This window comes from Podarcis filfolensis (assembly GCF_964270895.1).
Source record: "Podarcis filfolensis genome assembly, chromosome: 1".
Taxonomy (NCBI): domain Eukaryota; kingdom Metazoa; phylum Chordata; class Lepidosauria; order Squamata; family Lacertidae; genus Podarcis; species Podarcis filfolensis.
This window is the reverse complement of record NC_139604.1, coordinates 115,347,888-115,362,413: the sequence shown is the minus strand read 5'-3', so window position 1 is coordinate 115,362,413 and position 14,526 is coordinate 115,347,888. Positions and strand designations below refer to the sequence as shown.

Sequence of the window (14,526 nt, the reverse complement as noted above, 5' to 3'; positions counted from 1 at the left end):
TTAACACAGTAAATGGTAGCATGTGGGTGCAGCTGCTGCTACCAGAGCTGTGATTTTGTTAGCTGCTTGTACAGAATGCTTATAAAGATCATGCGTGCTTGTTTATTTATTTCATTTTTTAAAAAAATATTTTTATTGAATTTTCAAATAATTTACATTTCAAATTATCTTTTATTATACCATACCTTCTTTGACTTCCGTCCCTCCCCTTCCAAGCTTCATTTAACTTATTTACCATTCCTGCATATTTTAGTGTAGCCATCTAATTCTGTTCTCCTATCTTACATCACTTCAATATATGTTATACTGTTGAATTTACTTTAATATTGCCCGTGTTTTCAACTGTGCACAATTATTTTCAATATACTCAACAAAAATTTTCCACTCCTCTTTAAATACCTGTTCTTCTTGCTCTCTTATTCTACATATTAGACCTGCTGCTTGTCTATTTATTTCAGTCTAGCCAGCGCTAAGGAGAATGGGCCCCAAATGTCTTTGAGCACAAGGGGAAACTAATAAAAGAATTCTAATAAACACATTCCCCCCACCCCCAAAAAAGTAACCAAGCTGCTTACCTGAAAAGGAGAACATAGAACCTTTTCCTACTGCTGAGACTGAAGTATATCCTGTTGAAGAACTTTTGCTGAAGGGGTACAAAAATATGTGATGATGTTATAAAGAATAACCATCATTAGTCATGGGCAGGCCCCCTCCCTCACATTTCAGAATGGGCCCAGGTAAATAACAAATAACTTCCCTTCCCAAATGGAAAAGAACTTGCATGATTTAAAATCCCATTCTAAGCACTTCTACCAAATCTTCTCCCATGAGCCCCTCCCTTCACCTTTCCTTTCCTCTTTCCCCAAATGTGCCTGGTGAATTTGCAGCAATGAAGGCTGACACCAGGACCTCCATTATGTATTTATTGCAAAACATTTGTATCCTGCCTTTCAGTTCAAAAATCTTCATGGAAGCTCACAACAGAAACTAAAACAATCTATAATACGTTAATAACACAAAGGCTTTAAAGGAGGGGAGAACCAAATTAATGGGTCACAAAATACAGCAGAGACATAAAATAACTGCAAGACATAACAGTGCAAGAATATCCTAATGGTCCAATACTGAAGCTACTGGTGCTGGGCCTTAAAGGTAAGATAATTCTGCAACCTGGATGCCACTACAGAGAAGGACCTGTCCTGCATCCCAGCCAATCAGAATGCTGGTAACTGACAGATATGGAATATGTCCTCCAATGATGGACACGATAGGTGGGCTGCTTCACATGAAAGAAAACAGTCCTTCAGGTATGGACTTTATACATAGTGACCAGAACCTTCAATTTGTGCCCATAAATGTATTGGTAACTAATAAAGATGGCATGGCCCAGTTGTGATTCTAGCTGCCACACTCTGTACCAGCTAAAGCTTCTGAACAATCTTTAAGGGCAGCCCCACACAGAGCATGATCCAATCATCTCATCTAGATAGCACGGAATCTTAGATTTGTAGAGTTGGAAGGGACCACAAGGATCATCTAGTCCAAGCCCCTGCAATGCAGGAATCTTTCCCCAATGTAGCGCTCAAACCCACCACCCTCATATTAAGAGGCTTATGTTCTACTGACTGAGAACTAGGGCATGTGAGGTAAGGGTGCAAATGGTATACTAACTGAAACTTTGCAAAGGCAGTCCTGTAAAACTGACTCCAGCAGCACCCCAGATGTCAAAACTGGTCAGTAGAAGTGCTACTCCATCCAGAACGGGCTGTAACTTTCATCCCTGACTGGTTCTGCTAAATGACCACTGTATCATTACAGTTTATTACTGTTCTTGCAGATGGAGGAGAAATCAATGTGAAGTTACATGGGGATTAGAATGAAACTTTCAATTGGTTACACACTTCTCCAAATTTTGCAGTGTGGTTTTTGATCAAACATATGCACAAAATGTTTGTTTTTCAGACAAGAGGCACACAAAATGCATATTAGGAAAAATGCATATAAAGCAATAATAGTTTAGATGTGCTTTTAAAAAAACTGCAAAAAACTGGGGAAGAATAGACTGCTAGCCAAGCTAATGCAGAATGGAAATCGTCTGATCCATCCATCCCTAACTGTCCATCATTTCTTTAGAAATCAACTAAAGAATAACACCATGCTATTAGTATAAAACTAGAGTAAGATAAGTACGTTTCTATAAAGAACAACCAAAGTGGTCTATAGGATTGCCATCTCTGTCACAGACACATAGAAAAAATAAATATTACATACCTGGGACACTTGTCTATGTTTCCATATTTTGAGTGCAAGGCTTGACTACTGAAAGACTGGCTTCGAACCAATTTTGACTTTTTCACTTCTTTGCCTAGGGGACAATTAAAAAACCGCAACACAATTTATTGTGGGCTTATTACATAATTTGCTGGCGACAATAGGAGGATTCACGCTGCAGGGAAAGAACAATTGGAACAGAGACCTAGAAAAGCATGATGGAGTTCTGGCAATCAGTTTTCATCATTGGGCGTAAAGGTCTATCTATAATTTTGTGTGATTTTTGGTCAAAACATGTAAGCAGTTAACCGAATTCACAGGGCCTGATATAACTGAAGGAGAATGAGCAGAAAAAACTTGTATCAGGTACATGGCCATGAAACCTAAGGAGAGAGATTGCGGAAGCAGAGCCAGCAGGCAGGTTGCCTGAAACCCAAACTGTCCAGTTAGCTAAAGAACAAGTAGGATGTTCAAGCAACAACTGCAGAGGGGTGGGCAGCCACAGGGAATATAAAAGCTATGGTTGCAAGGACACCTGTTCCTGGCAGCGTAAGACTGCAGGGACATTCTTAGAGCACCTTTGAATCTTGGCTCCTACCGTTCACCATTTGTTCAACTCTGCACTGGCAACTTCAATGGGTTTGGAGCCCACTCAGCTGTCTATCTTGGGGTTTTCTACCTGTGTTTTCTTATGTTCATTGTGCTGTGGACATACATTTTAAAACAGACAAAAGGTAGGTTTTTTTCCTTACCTGCTGCAGCACCCGGATTTCCAGAAACAGACATTGGTATAGTTTTGGCCAAAGATGTTGATGCTTTACTGTCTCTACCTAAAACAAAGGTCATTTTAAGCATTCCACTCAGATTAACTGAAGAGGTAAAGACTGCACAATATGACAGTCTATCATAACATCTTAAACACCACACAACCATATTGTAACTCTAGAAGAAAGCAGATGGGATAATACATTATCCTGGAGTAAAATCTATCACGTGTCCCATCAATGTATCATCGCCATGCTTTCAATCACAGCAGAAACTGACTATACTGAAGAGCAGACCACTATCTATTGCAGATGTTTTAGATATGAATTTTTCCTGCTACAGGGGATGAATTGGACTAAGTGCCCCATGTTATTTCTTTCAGCTCTAAGGGGGCTGACCACTGAAACTGATGCATGAAGCATTTAGGAAAGTGTGGATTGGGGTCTACATCTAGAATGTATTTGTTGCTGATGCAGCAAAAGGTATTGGCCTAGTGTAGATATAATGCTGGCTCCTGGAAAACCATGGTTTTACACCCCTTTTGCTTGTATTTAGTTTTGATTCAGATTTGTCATGGCCAATGGCTAGTTCAATAAAGTTATTTGGATTGGACTGAAATCAGGAGCAAATATATTCCTTCCTTTTCTATTTTTCAAAGCAATTCCTCCCAACTTCTTTTCCAGTACTGACTATGGATTTGTGCTACCTATGCAGGACATGTTTTCTTATAACTATTGTTTGCAAGCCCACTTCAAATTAGAATTTCTGAGCCTGAAAGGAACATAGATTTCACTAACAATAGTTTGGATCAATGCACATGTAACACAAAAACATAGTCAGGTCTAGTAATGGAAGGGAGGCTAGATGGTTGTAGATTACAGGAGGCAGACAGGAGGCAGGGTCAGAGGAACCTTACAAGTTATCCAAAAGGACATTTTCAGATTCCACAGATCCAGAAAGCCTGGCACCCTGCTACTCTGGAACCATCTGCTCTAGTGTATTGAATGAGGTTTTGCCTGGTAAGCAGCAGAGAACAGGATCTGCCCCAACTGCCCACTTCAGTCACACAAGTTATTGATTGTATGACCGCGGCCAAAGCATTTCCTAAACGTTGGGTTGTAAGAGTGTGCAATGCTTTGACATGCATTTCTCACACTAAATTAGTAGCAGCCAGAAGATTAATATGGCCATCCCCTGTGTCTGTGAATGCAACATTAACCCAGTTTAGAAATAGTCCTTGCCACCTCCACCTCAGCATCCTCCACTCCCCATAGAAAGAAATTAAGAAGCCTCTGGGAAAAGAAACAAAAGAACACTTACGCTTCTTTTCATACATTTTATCGCTCATACTGGTAGACCTGCCCTCATTTTGCTGTTTCTCTTTTTCTAATTGTTCCTGTTGTGGAAACAATTTAACAACAGTGGTAATGGAAACTTAAAACCTAAAATTTGTTGGCTGCAAGCTGCAGACAGGCATGCTTCCACAACCCAGTCAGCTTCAGAAGAGAGGAAGATGCAGCCTGAAATGCCACCAATTATAAGTAATAAATTATTATTATCATTATTATTATTATTGGTTAAACAGCCATTTGCTCATAGCACACTCTCCCCAGAAATTGTCCCTCTCCTCTGCGGCCCCCCTCCCCAATTACAAATACCTCTCCAGTAATATCACACAGGGTTGTGATATTTTATACAAAGCAGAGTGTGGTCGCTTCCCCTCAGCTTTCCCTCTCTGAAATGTCGAGGTAGACTATAGGAATTATGCTGAAAATTGAGCAACCCAAACTTGAACTCATGTGCAACCCAAACCTGAACTCATGACCTGGACATATATGGTGAAACGTTTGAGACTACTGCAAGAAAACAGTTAGCACAGAGACTAAGAATATAAACTGGGATTCAAGATGTCCCAGTTATAAAATATTGCCTCGGTCATGAACAGGGACAGGTCTGCCATGCAGCAGGATGAAGCAACCTCACCAATGGCCGCAGGGAGGATAAACGAGGGTGTTCAAATAGTGCAGCAAAGTGTCGTCCTCAGTAGGGTGTGTGTAGCATTTGGGCTCCATTTCACACAGCAAAAGCTCTTCTGCTAGAACTGACTATGAAATCTGATACCCTAGGGCACTGTTCCTTTATTTGCATCGCAGTGCCAGCCTACCTTCAAAAGCTGCTTGCCGGGAAGGACAGAGCTGCCACGCTAGCTTTCTGGCAGGTGGGCCACTGTTGCTTACCAGGAGACAGAGGCACAGGGGCAAGGTAGCAGAAAGGGTGGCACACTGCAAACACACTATTAGGAGTGCCAGATTGCCTCCCTCAGTGCGTCTGCAACACTCTGACCTCCCCACCACTTCGCCCTCCTGGTAAGCAACAGGGGCCCATCTGCCAGGAAGTGAGCAGAGCAGCTCTGCCTATCCCAGCAAGCTGCTTCTGTCTACCTTGCAGAATTGCTGTATGGGTTATTTAGATACCGTTAGGTTACACTATATAAATATTATTATTACTGCTAAAAGAATCACAAACTTGATGTAGTTTACAGGGCATTTTCTCCTGCCAGTAATTTGAAATCTATATATGTAGACTGCAACTGCTAAAGGCTCTGTCCATTTCCTCCTACACCAGGACCTCCTCTCAGACAAATAAGCACTGTGACACAGTATGTCTTAGGTTACATATATGGAGAATGTTTAAGATTGCTGTTCCCTGGCCCTGCTTTATCAGGGAATTATTTTAAATCTTCACTCTGGATCCATTGGAAAGTCTACATGATACTCAGTTAGCTTAATGTCTATCGTAAACATACCATTTCCAAAAGTAGGTGCTCCTCTCTTTCTTTTTGCTGGTCCAATAGATCATTTTCATAAAACCTCTTCTGAAACTGTTTGAAGGTTAAAACAAACAAGCCATCAGTGATCATGCCAATGGTTTCAGCTTGTTATTTCAGGTTATCATCTTAGAAGATACTTACCGCATCCAAAGAGGTTTCCATTCTGTCCAGTTCCAGCACCATCTATTTAAAAAGTTTAATTATTATTTTAGGTTGTTTTAATGTTTTGTTTTGTTTAAAAAGCCAGTTTGATCTCCTAACACTGAGTCTTGAAATATTTGTGGGATTTTCCACAGAGATTTCCACATAAATGTGGGCATAGGTATTGAAAAAAAGAAAAGGAACTAACTAGCAACATGGGAGTCTCACTAAAGTTTTTTGTGTGCAGACATTTTGCATTGTTAGAGTAGTACAGTAAGACATTATAGTAAGGAAGCCCAGCTAGTGTTCTGTCATCATCAACATTCTCTGATCTATTGAAATCTAGATAACACAACTTAGAATAATTTCTAACAATTGTGAAATTTACTGTCTTTTACTGTCTCAGCTCTAGAAACAGGCACTAAATCACAGTTCACACTTTTGCAAATAGGTAAAACATATTCAGAATTCTTCCCACTACACTATATAAACACAATTTTAAGAAGTAAGACATTTGCAATCACTGAATGACCAAGGGTTGTGTCTAACTAAATTATACTGAGTAGATACATTGAAATTAATGGGCATAAGATAGCAATGTCCATTATATTTCATGGGTGGTATTCAACACTAGTCCTACTCAGAGTAAAACCAATGAAGTTAATGGTCATGTCTAAGGCCTATTAATTTCAATGGGTCTACTCTAAGTAGGACTTAGTTAAGCACAACCCAGTGGGTTTACTCTGTGTGTGACTAGCATTTGATACAACCCCAGGAAATTACTAAAATGCACTGGCAACATGAAAAAAAATACTGGATGAGTAAAAGAAGAAACCACCCCACATACTTTTTTAACAATGCTCAGAACATCTTTGTCTTTCTCCTCACACAGAAGTTTTCTTACACACAGTTCCAGCTGCTGCAGTAAATGCTTATCTGTGGGAACCTTGAGAGTAGACTTCACTTTTGGCAATAAATAACAAAGCTTCATTCTACAGAGGGAAAAGAAAGATTTATATAGGAGGAAAGTAAAGATCTGGCAATAGGTTAAGAAAAAAAAAACAGTGTATCTCTCCTTTATTAGTATCCCTTTGGTTTATGTACATAGGACGACAGGAAGTAGCCTTATACCAAGATAGACCTTTGATCCATCAATCTCAACATTGTCCACGTTGACTGGTAGCAGCTTAGTGAAAAATACTGTGGTGCACAGCAGACTACCCCAAGCTCTCAAACTTAGGTCCCCCAGATGTTGCTGGACTACAACTCCCATCATTCCTAGCTCCGGGTCCAGTGGTCAGGGATGATGTAGTCCAACAACATCTGGGGACCCAAGGTTGAGAAAGACTGCTCTATCCTATATATTTTGTTTTGTTTATTCTTTTTAAAAATGTGCATCCACCTTGACCCATGCATCTCTTCTGCCCTGTCACTTCAAACGCTCTCCTTTTCTAGGTCAAAGGATTCCTGAGTTCTCGATTGCAAAGGAACAGAAAGTACTGCCCTTTTCTTTAGCTTGGTCCTGTCTATCTATATAAGGTTTTAGGCCTCTGAGGCAAGGACCATGCTATTTATGTGTCCTCTCAACAGTACAATAGACACCGTACAATATAGAAACGCTAAACAATAAATGTTATGAGCTGCTGGAGAGTTATAATGTTCCATCACTTAATAGCAACCAATTTCTCCTGGCCTGCTTTTTAATTATCCTTTCGTGTACAGTATAGGGCAATAAAGTAATAGTAAGGAACCAATAAAAAACTGCAATCTTTGCTAAAATAAGGCAATGCAGTAACAATCTGCTGAACATTTTGGAGCAACGGGACATGCCACTTTGGGCAGAAGCTCCCTTCAAAGCAAACACTCTTAAAACATACACTATTCTTTGTGTATGTGAATTTGTGTAGATGTGTCCACAAGTCAAACAAACCAGCTGGTTCACCAGCCACAGCCATTTCTAGGTAGAAAGAGCTTGACCACAATAATCCCTGCTCTAATAACTTCCTTTTTGGACTACTGCAATGTACTTTAAGATGACTTAGAGGCTTCAACTACTGCGGAATGCAGCTGCCATAGTATTAGTTCAGTTCAGTTAGTTGGAATCACGTGGCGCTGATTCTAGAAGATTTACATTGGCTATCTACATGCTTCTGGGATGAATTTGAGGTGCTGGTAACCTATAAAGCCCTAAAAGACTTGGGGTCCAAAGAGCTGGAGGGACACCTCTCCCTGTATCTGTCTGCCCATGAGCCAAGATCAGGGAGAGGAGGCCCCTCTTGACGTTCTACCATTGAGACACGTATATCATGCAGTGAGACATAAAAATGTCTTCTGTGCTGTGACACTCCATCTATGGAATGTCATTCTCCTGGAAACATATTTGGCACTGACATTATTACTGCCAGAGAAAGATTCATTTGTTTCCCTGGGCATTTGCAGCAGTCTCATGGTTTCCGTAATTTTAAAGTTTGTACTGCACTCTAAGTCATACTTGTTCTTTGTTTGATTGTTATAGTATTTTACATATTGGGGGGGGACTGCAATTTTTACTGTACCCAGCCCTGAGATCGTATGATGAAGGGTGGGTCAGAAATGTATTTAATATAATGAATACATAATAATCATGACAAGCTCTGCTACACACCCATTAGGGACTTGCTGGAGTGTGGCCCTCATCTCCACCTGCTTTTTTGTCTCTGAAGTTGTCTATTACAGAGTCCCTTTCAACTTCAAAAAGTTATTTGCTCATGCTTCCTTTTTATATTATCTGGAAGGGTACATAGAAAACCACTTCAGCTTCTTCCTTGTAAACATTTTTCACACCTCTCTCCTCATATTTCCTTCTCTCCTCCGTATGCCTCTGGGCAACATCATGCCTATTATATATTTTAATTTCTGTGCTGCTTAATACACAATTTGTCAAACAGCCAATATCAAACCTGCTTAAATCAGGAGAAATGTTAGATTCAGACTTCAAAAGACTAAGGACTGCACTCAGAATAGATAACCTCTTCTGAGGATTGCCATGCCACTGTTACACAACAGTATAATATATTGCAGCATTAATACTGAGATAACACTGGGTAATGAACAAGGTGGTGTAGAGGTGAATTCTTATCACAATACTCAAGAAATGAATGCAAGGCTTCCCAAACAAATTGCCAACCAGCTCTATACAACATTGATATAAAACATCTTGAACAAGCCACATAGATTTTTTTTAACCCAACTTGTGCAGTACCTCACGTTTGCAACTGGATCATGTGTAAGCTCAAGCACTGGGAGAAAGAAGTATTCACAGAAAAAAGATTTGGAAAAGAGTTCAATGATGAATTCACAGGTATCTAAAAAACGCAATCTGTTCCAGTAGCTTTTTCCTTGGCCCAGCTCTGAAAAAAAAATGATTAAAAGAAACTGGCAATCACCATATGTAGAATTTCATTTTGTTTTACTGCACAAGAAATGCATAGAAATGCAATATATAATCTCAAAGTTAATTTAATGGGATGAGCTCAATACAAACTGATCCTGAAAAATGTTTTATGTCATTTTCAATAAAGTGAAAAGATTAGTCATAAGTCCTGTCAAGACAGAACACTGTTAATCTTTAAAACAAAGCTGAAAGATCAAGAGATGACCATGGGCTCCCTCCCCCTTCTTCCTCTTTCTCTAGCATGAACTCCACCAGGGTTTAGCATTACATTGTACCAACAGCCAGCCTCCCACTTAAGGTGGGTCAGCAAAACAGCTTCAAGCCAGCTTGGTTTTCGATCATAGTTAGAGAAGCTTACCATGGTTAACACTAACCATGGTTGACATTGGCACCATGGTACAGGGTTAAAGCTGACAAGGGAAAGAAGTGGAGGAAATTCATGTTAGGGAGCAACGAAGGCAGAGGGGTCCCATGACCACACCATAACCACAGTTTCATCGACACTGGACCAATTTATTTTCTCAATTTGATTTGACCACCAGAAAAATGCAGTTTCCGATGGGAATAATTAATGCCTGAATTGGAAACCAAGATATATTTGATGCTATTGCCTAAGAAAGTTTGAAGTATGAACATTTAAATTAATCAACTGTTTCTCATCCTTTGCGTATTCTTTTGGTAGGCCTACAAGTGCAGATCAGAAAGTCGGTGTCTGTCAGCCATTATTACATTATTTAAAACCTCTAAATTTATAGATACAGTGGAACCTCGGGTTACATACGCTTCAGGTTACATACGCTTCAGGTTACAGACTCCGCTAACCCAGAAATATTACCTCAGGTTAAGAACTTTGCTTCAGGATGAGAACAGAAATTGTGCTCCGGCAGCGCGGCAGCAGGAGGTCCCATTAGCTAAAGTGGTGCTTCAGGTTAAGAACAGTTTCAGGTTAAGTACAGACCTCCGGAACGAATTAAGTACTTAACCTGAGGTACCACTGTATAGATATATAGATGTAGATTAGATAGTTTTCAGAAACTTTAAAATGCAGCACTTTGAAAATGGAGTCTCTGGTTACTCTGATACCAATATAACTGTGTTGAAGTGTCTGAACATGTTACACCACCATAGTGTCAGACCACTGGTCCATTTCTATTCCAATTGGCAGGGGTTCTATAAGGACTTGCTAAACTGAGATCCTTCATTTATTTTACTTTATTTATTACCTTTACATACCTTCCAAGGATGGTGCACATGGTTTTCCCCCTCCCTATTTTATTTCATAGCAACCCTGTAATGAGGTAGGTTAGGCTAAGATATGGTGACTGGCCCAAGGTCACTCAGGGAGCTTCATGGCTGAATGGGGTTTCGAACCCTGCTCTGTCAAGTCCCAGTCCAACACTCTGTCCATTATGTTACACTGGCTCTTTCACACCTTTAGCTCAGAGATGGGGAACCTGATGCCCTCCAGAGCTTATTAGACTCCTAACAGTCCCAACCTGCATGGGCCACTGCTGAGGGATGGTGGAAGCTGTACAACAATGTCTAGGGCCACAGGTTCCTCATCCCTGCTTTAACTGAAGATATGACTGAACCTGGGACCTTAAGATTGTAAAATGTTTGCTGCACTGTAAAGATAGGAATCTTCCCCTCTTGTACAACTCTACACACAGTTGCCACCCCTTTTTCCAAATTACACTGCTGTCCTCAAAACAAAGAGAAAATCAGGACTTACGCTCAATCAGTTTCTGGATGACTTCATGCCTCTGTTCTTGTTTGCGATTGTAACGTAAATATACACACAGGGTTCGAGCAGCTGCTTTTTGGACAGGTAAAACATTCTTCAAGAAAGAAAGGAAATACATTTAATCCTACAGTCTCTGTAAGTATTCAGATTGTTTTCACATTGTTGATTGATTGTATTCACATTGTTGATTGAAGAGCATTAAGGATAATTAATGGCTAATGGTATGGAGGGGGGGTGAAGGGAGAGAGTAGAAGCAACTGAAGAATTGGTACTTAAGAAATCTGAAATGCACTTAAATTGAATTTGCCACTACTCCCCAAAGCCTAATCCTTAAAACTTGAATCTAAAAAATGAAGCAATTTCAAATGTTTGTGTGATAGCGGGTAGTAAATTCTCAAAATCGTTCCCAATTGATTGGTTTCTTACTGAATATATTGCGTTTTACAGCTTATTTTATTTTGCTTATTGCAAGAGCGTTCATAATGTGACATTATTCCTATGGGGAGACAATTGGGCAGGGAGGGGAGCAGGGAAATGTGTGAAGTCAGTGCAAGTTTTTATTTCACTCATGAACATGTGAGTTAGGAAATGGGGGGAGGGAAACACTTTTGTTTAAATGCAGATGTCAATCTTCCCAATCCACTGAAGTGAATGGAGTAGGCTTTGGCGTTAGGCAAACCCCATGTGCTTCTGAACCGCTAACTTTGCAGCAATCAATAGATTAAGACAGATGCCTTTGAGGTCTTCATCCAAAATATACAAGAAGCTGGCTTTCCAAATGAGTGGATTTAGAATAGAGGTGTAAACCCTCTGGGAGGCTTCAAATAGAGCTCTTTCTCTTTTTGCTGTCTCAGCACAAGTAGTAGAGTTTTGACCACATTCCACTTTACTTTTAATTTTCAGAAGTTATGCTACCTGCTGAATACTTCAGTGACAAAATATACTTAATAGTAATGAAGAACATTAAAACAAAACAAAGTTCTCATGCTTCACACTGCTAACAAATGTTTTTCCACTACCTGGCATTTCATACTGCCGTGTCGTTTACTGTTTAAGGTTGAAATCCTACATCCAATTACCTGGGGATAAGACCCATTGAACTCAGTGGGGTTAACTTCAGATTAGATAGCAGCCCTACTCAGAGAGCAGGAGAGCGAAAGATCCACCACTGCACCTGACAGATAGTGCCAGCAGGGTGGAATCAACTTGCCAAGTTTGTCTGCAAGGCCATTTCCCCCAAATCATGCCCACCCACTGACATCACTCCTGACACATCTAACGGGTGCTTGGGCATTGTTAAATTCTGCATTGGCTGCACACCCATTCCCAGCAGTGGACAGTAGTGTGAAGGCAAACTGAGCACAATTTAATCTCTGCTCATCCCACCCCATACAACTACACTAGTGGCCAAAATTGCAGAAACCTTTTGGAAAACGTGTATTTCTGAGGTTTGATGGCTCATAACACCACTTCTTTTTGGAGTAATACCATAAAATTATATATCAGCCCTCTCTGAGCAGGGCTGCTCTCTAAGCTTGCTTTTGCCCTTCCCATTTCGGAAGCCAGTTGCATCGTTAGAATGCGCCACAACATCACCTAGGTGACCTCAGAGATCATTTCAATTTCAAATATTCTGATTATTTCTACTTTTTGTTCAGTATTTTTGTTTTTTTACTTGGTTTAGGGGGGCAACTGCCCCCCCCCTGGATATGCCCATGCCTCCTATAATATTTCAGAAGGAAGTACAAGGAAGCAAGAGAGAGAGAGAGAGATCACAGGGAACTCACGTTTGTCATAATGATGCTCAACATTCTATGCAAAAAGCGATAATAAATTTGATCACTTGAGATGACATGAGGCAGGCAGGCATATTTTTGTAGTAGCTTCTCATGAGTCCTCCATTTCAAAGAGGTTGCTGCTCTCTGCTCTGCTCTTGTTAGCGCTGGGATCAACTCTGGGAAATTCAATAACTAAAGAATGGCAAGGATCCAGGGGATAGGAGAAGAAATGCAAATTATATCACTGAACAACAAACTGCCACCTTTCAAATGCACACAAAGTCTACTTACTCTGCCATACGTGGTCTTCTGGACATTCACTGTGGTTCTCCCCCACCCCCAGTTGAATTCTCCCTAGAGCGACAGAGCAGGGGGCTACAGCTGAAAAGGAGGACCGGGACTCCCACCCAGTGTGCACACAAGTGCTTTGCATATTCACATGGGCTCTTTGGATCCCAACCAAATCCTCAATGTCAGTTTCAGAAATAGCTTAGGTTGTGCGAGTTTGACCCTTGGGCCATGTCTACCAAGCAGCAGAAGGAGTTATCCTGGTTGCTTTGTGCTACAAGCTGGTAGTCAGTTGCCCCAAAGAGGCAATTGGGAAACACTTCCAATGCTCAGAACAGGATTCTGCCACCTTACCTTGCTCTCTGTTCCAATGTTTTCTCCTCCAGTAGACAATAGTTCAAGAATTTCAGGAAGGTAGCCTATTAATGCATCTAACACCTAGTTAAAGAAAAGATGAGTCGCTGACATTTATGTGACAAAGACATCATTCACATTACATCTCTCTAGTTTTCATTTTAGTCTTCTCCACAGGACTACAGCTGCTGCTGTGTGGGGAATTGAAGGGGAAAGGAAAATCCCCACCCTTATCTGTAGGAGCCAGGAGGCAGTGGTGAAGGTAAGACACTATACAAGTCTACAGTCACTGACTGGACAGTTAGTTGGCTGTGGCGCAGATGAAGGCTGTTAACATCAACAGAGATGCCTATCCAGTCAGCAACGGTATGTTCGTGTGGTGCTATAACATCTTTTGTCTCCCAGAACTTACAAAAAAGAGCAAATATCTGAAAGGCTGTCACATGGAAGAGAGCAAAACCTTGTTCACTGTTGCAGAACCAGGTCTAATGTGCTTAAGTCACAAGATGATTAAGTTGGCTGAAAATTAAGAAAAACTTCTGAACCGAAATAACAGTTTTACAATGCAACCAATTACTTAGCAAAGTAGTAAGCAGACCCTCCCTGGGGGTCTTCAAGCAGAGACTAGATAGCTATCTGTCTATCTCTGAATTTCCTGCATCAAGCATTGGTTAGACAGAGGCCTAAACCCCCTCCAATTCCACGATTCCTCCTCTTTCCAGCATGTATTAAAATACTAAGAAACCATCAACATAGCTATCGAACAATTCTTTTCTAATTTGAACATGCTTCAATCTGCTCATTTTTTCTTCTTATAACTTACTGTATTTTTCCATCTATAAAACACCCCCATGTATAAGACACCCCCTATTTTGGGGGACTCCGATTTCAGAAAAAGGAGGGAGATGTATCTGTATACAGT

At 40.6% G+C, this 14,526-nt stretch overlaps 1 protein-coding gene across 2 annotated transcripts in view; it reads right to left on the bottom strand.

The window, feature by feature from the left end:
- Positions 1-14,526, bottom strand: part of PPP4R4 (protein phosphatase 4 regulatory subunit 4) — a 75,971-nt gene that overhangs the window by 5,149 nt on the left and 56,296 nt on the right. For both annotated transcript variants that reach the window (XM_083612318.1, XM_083612317.1), the window contains exons 13-23: positions 13,605-13,688; positions 12,972-13,154; positions 11,173-11,278; positions 9,249-9,396; positions 6,855-6,999; positions 6,008-6,049; positions 5,843-5,917; positions 4,357-4,432; positions 3,024-3,101; positions 2,272-2,365; positions 576-643 (exon numbers count right to left, since the gene is read on the bottom strand). In XM_083612318.1, the coding sequence (XP_083468444.1) occupies positions 576-643; positions 2,272-2,365; positions 3,024-3,101; positions 4,357-4,432; positions 5,843-5,917; positions 6,008-6,049; positions 6,855-6,999; positions 9,249-9,396; positions 11,173-11,278; positions 12,972-13,154; positions 13,605-13,688 (1,099 nt within the window). The remainder of the gene's footprint in view (positions 1-575; positions 644-2,271; positions 2,366-3,023; positions 3,102-4,356; positions 4,433-5,842; positions 5,918-6,007; positions 6,050-6,854; positions 7,000-9,248; positions 9,397-11,172; positions 11,279-12,971; positions 13,155-13,604; positions 13,689-14,526) is intronic.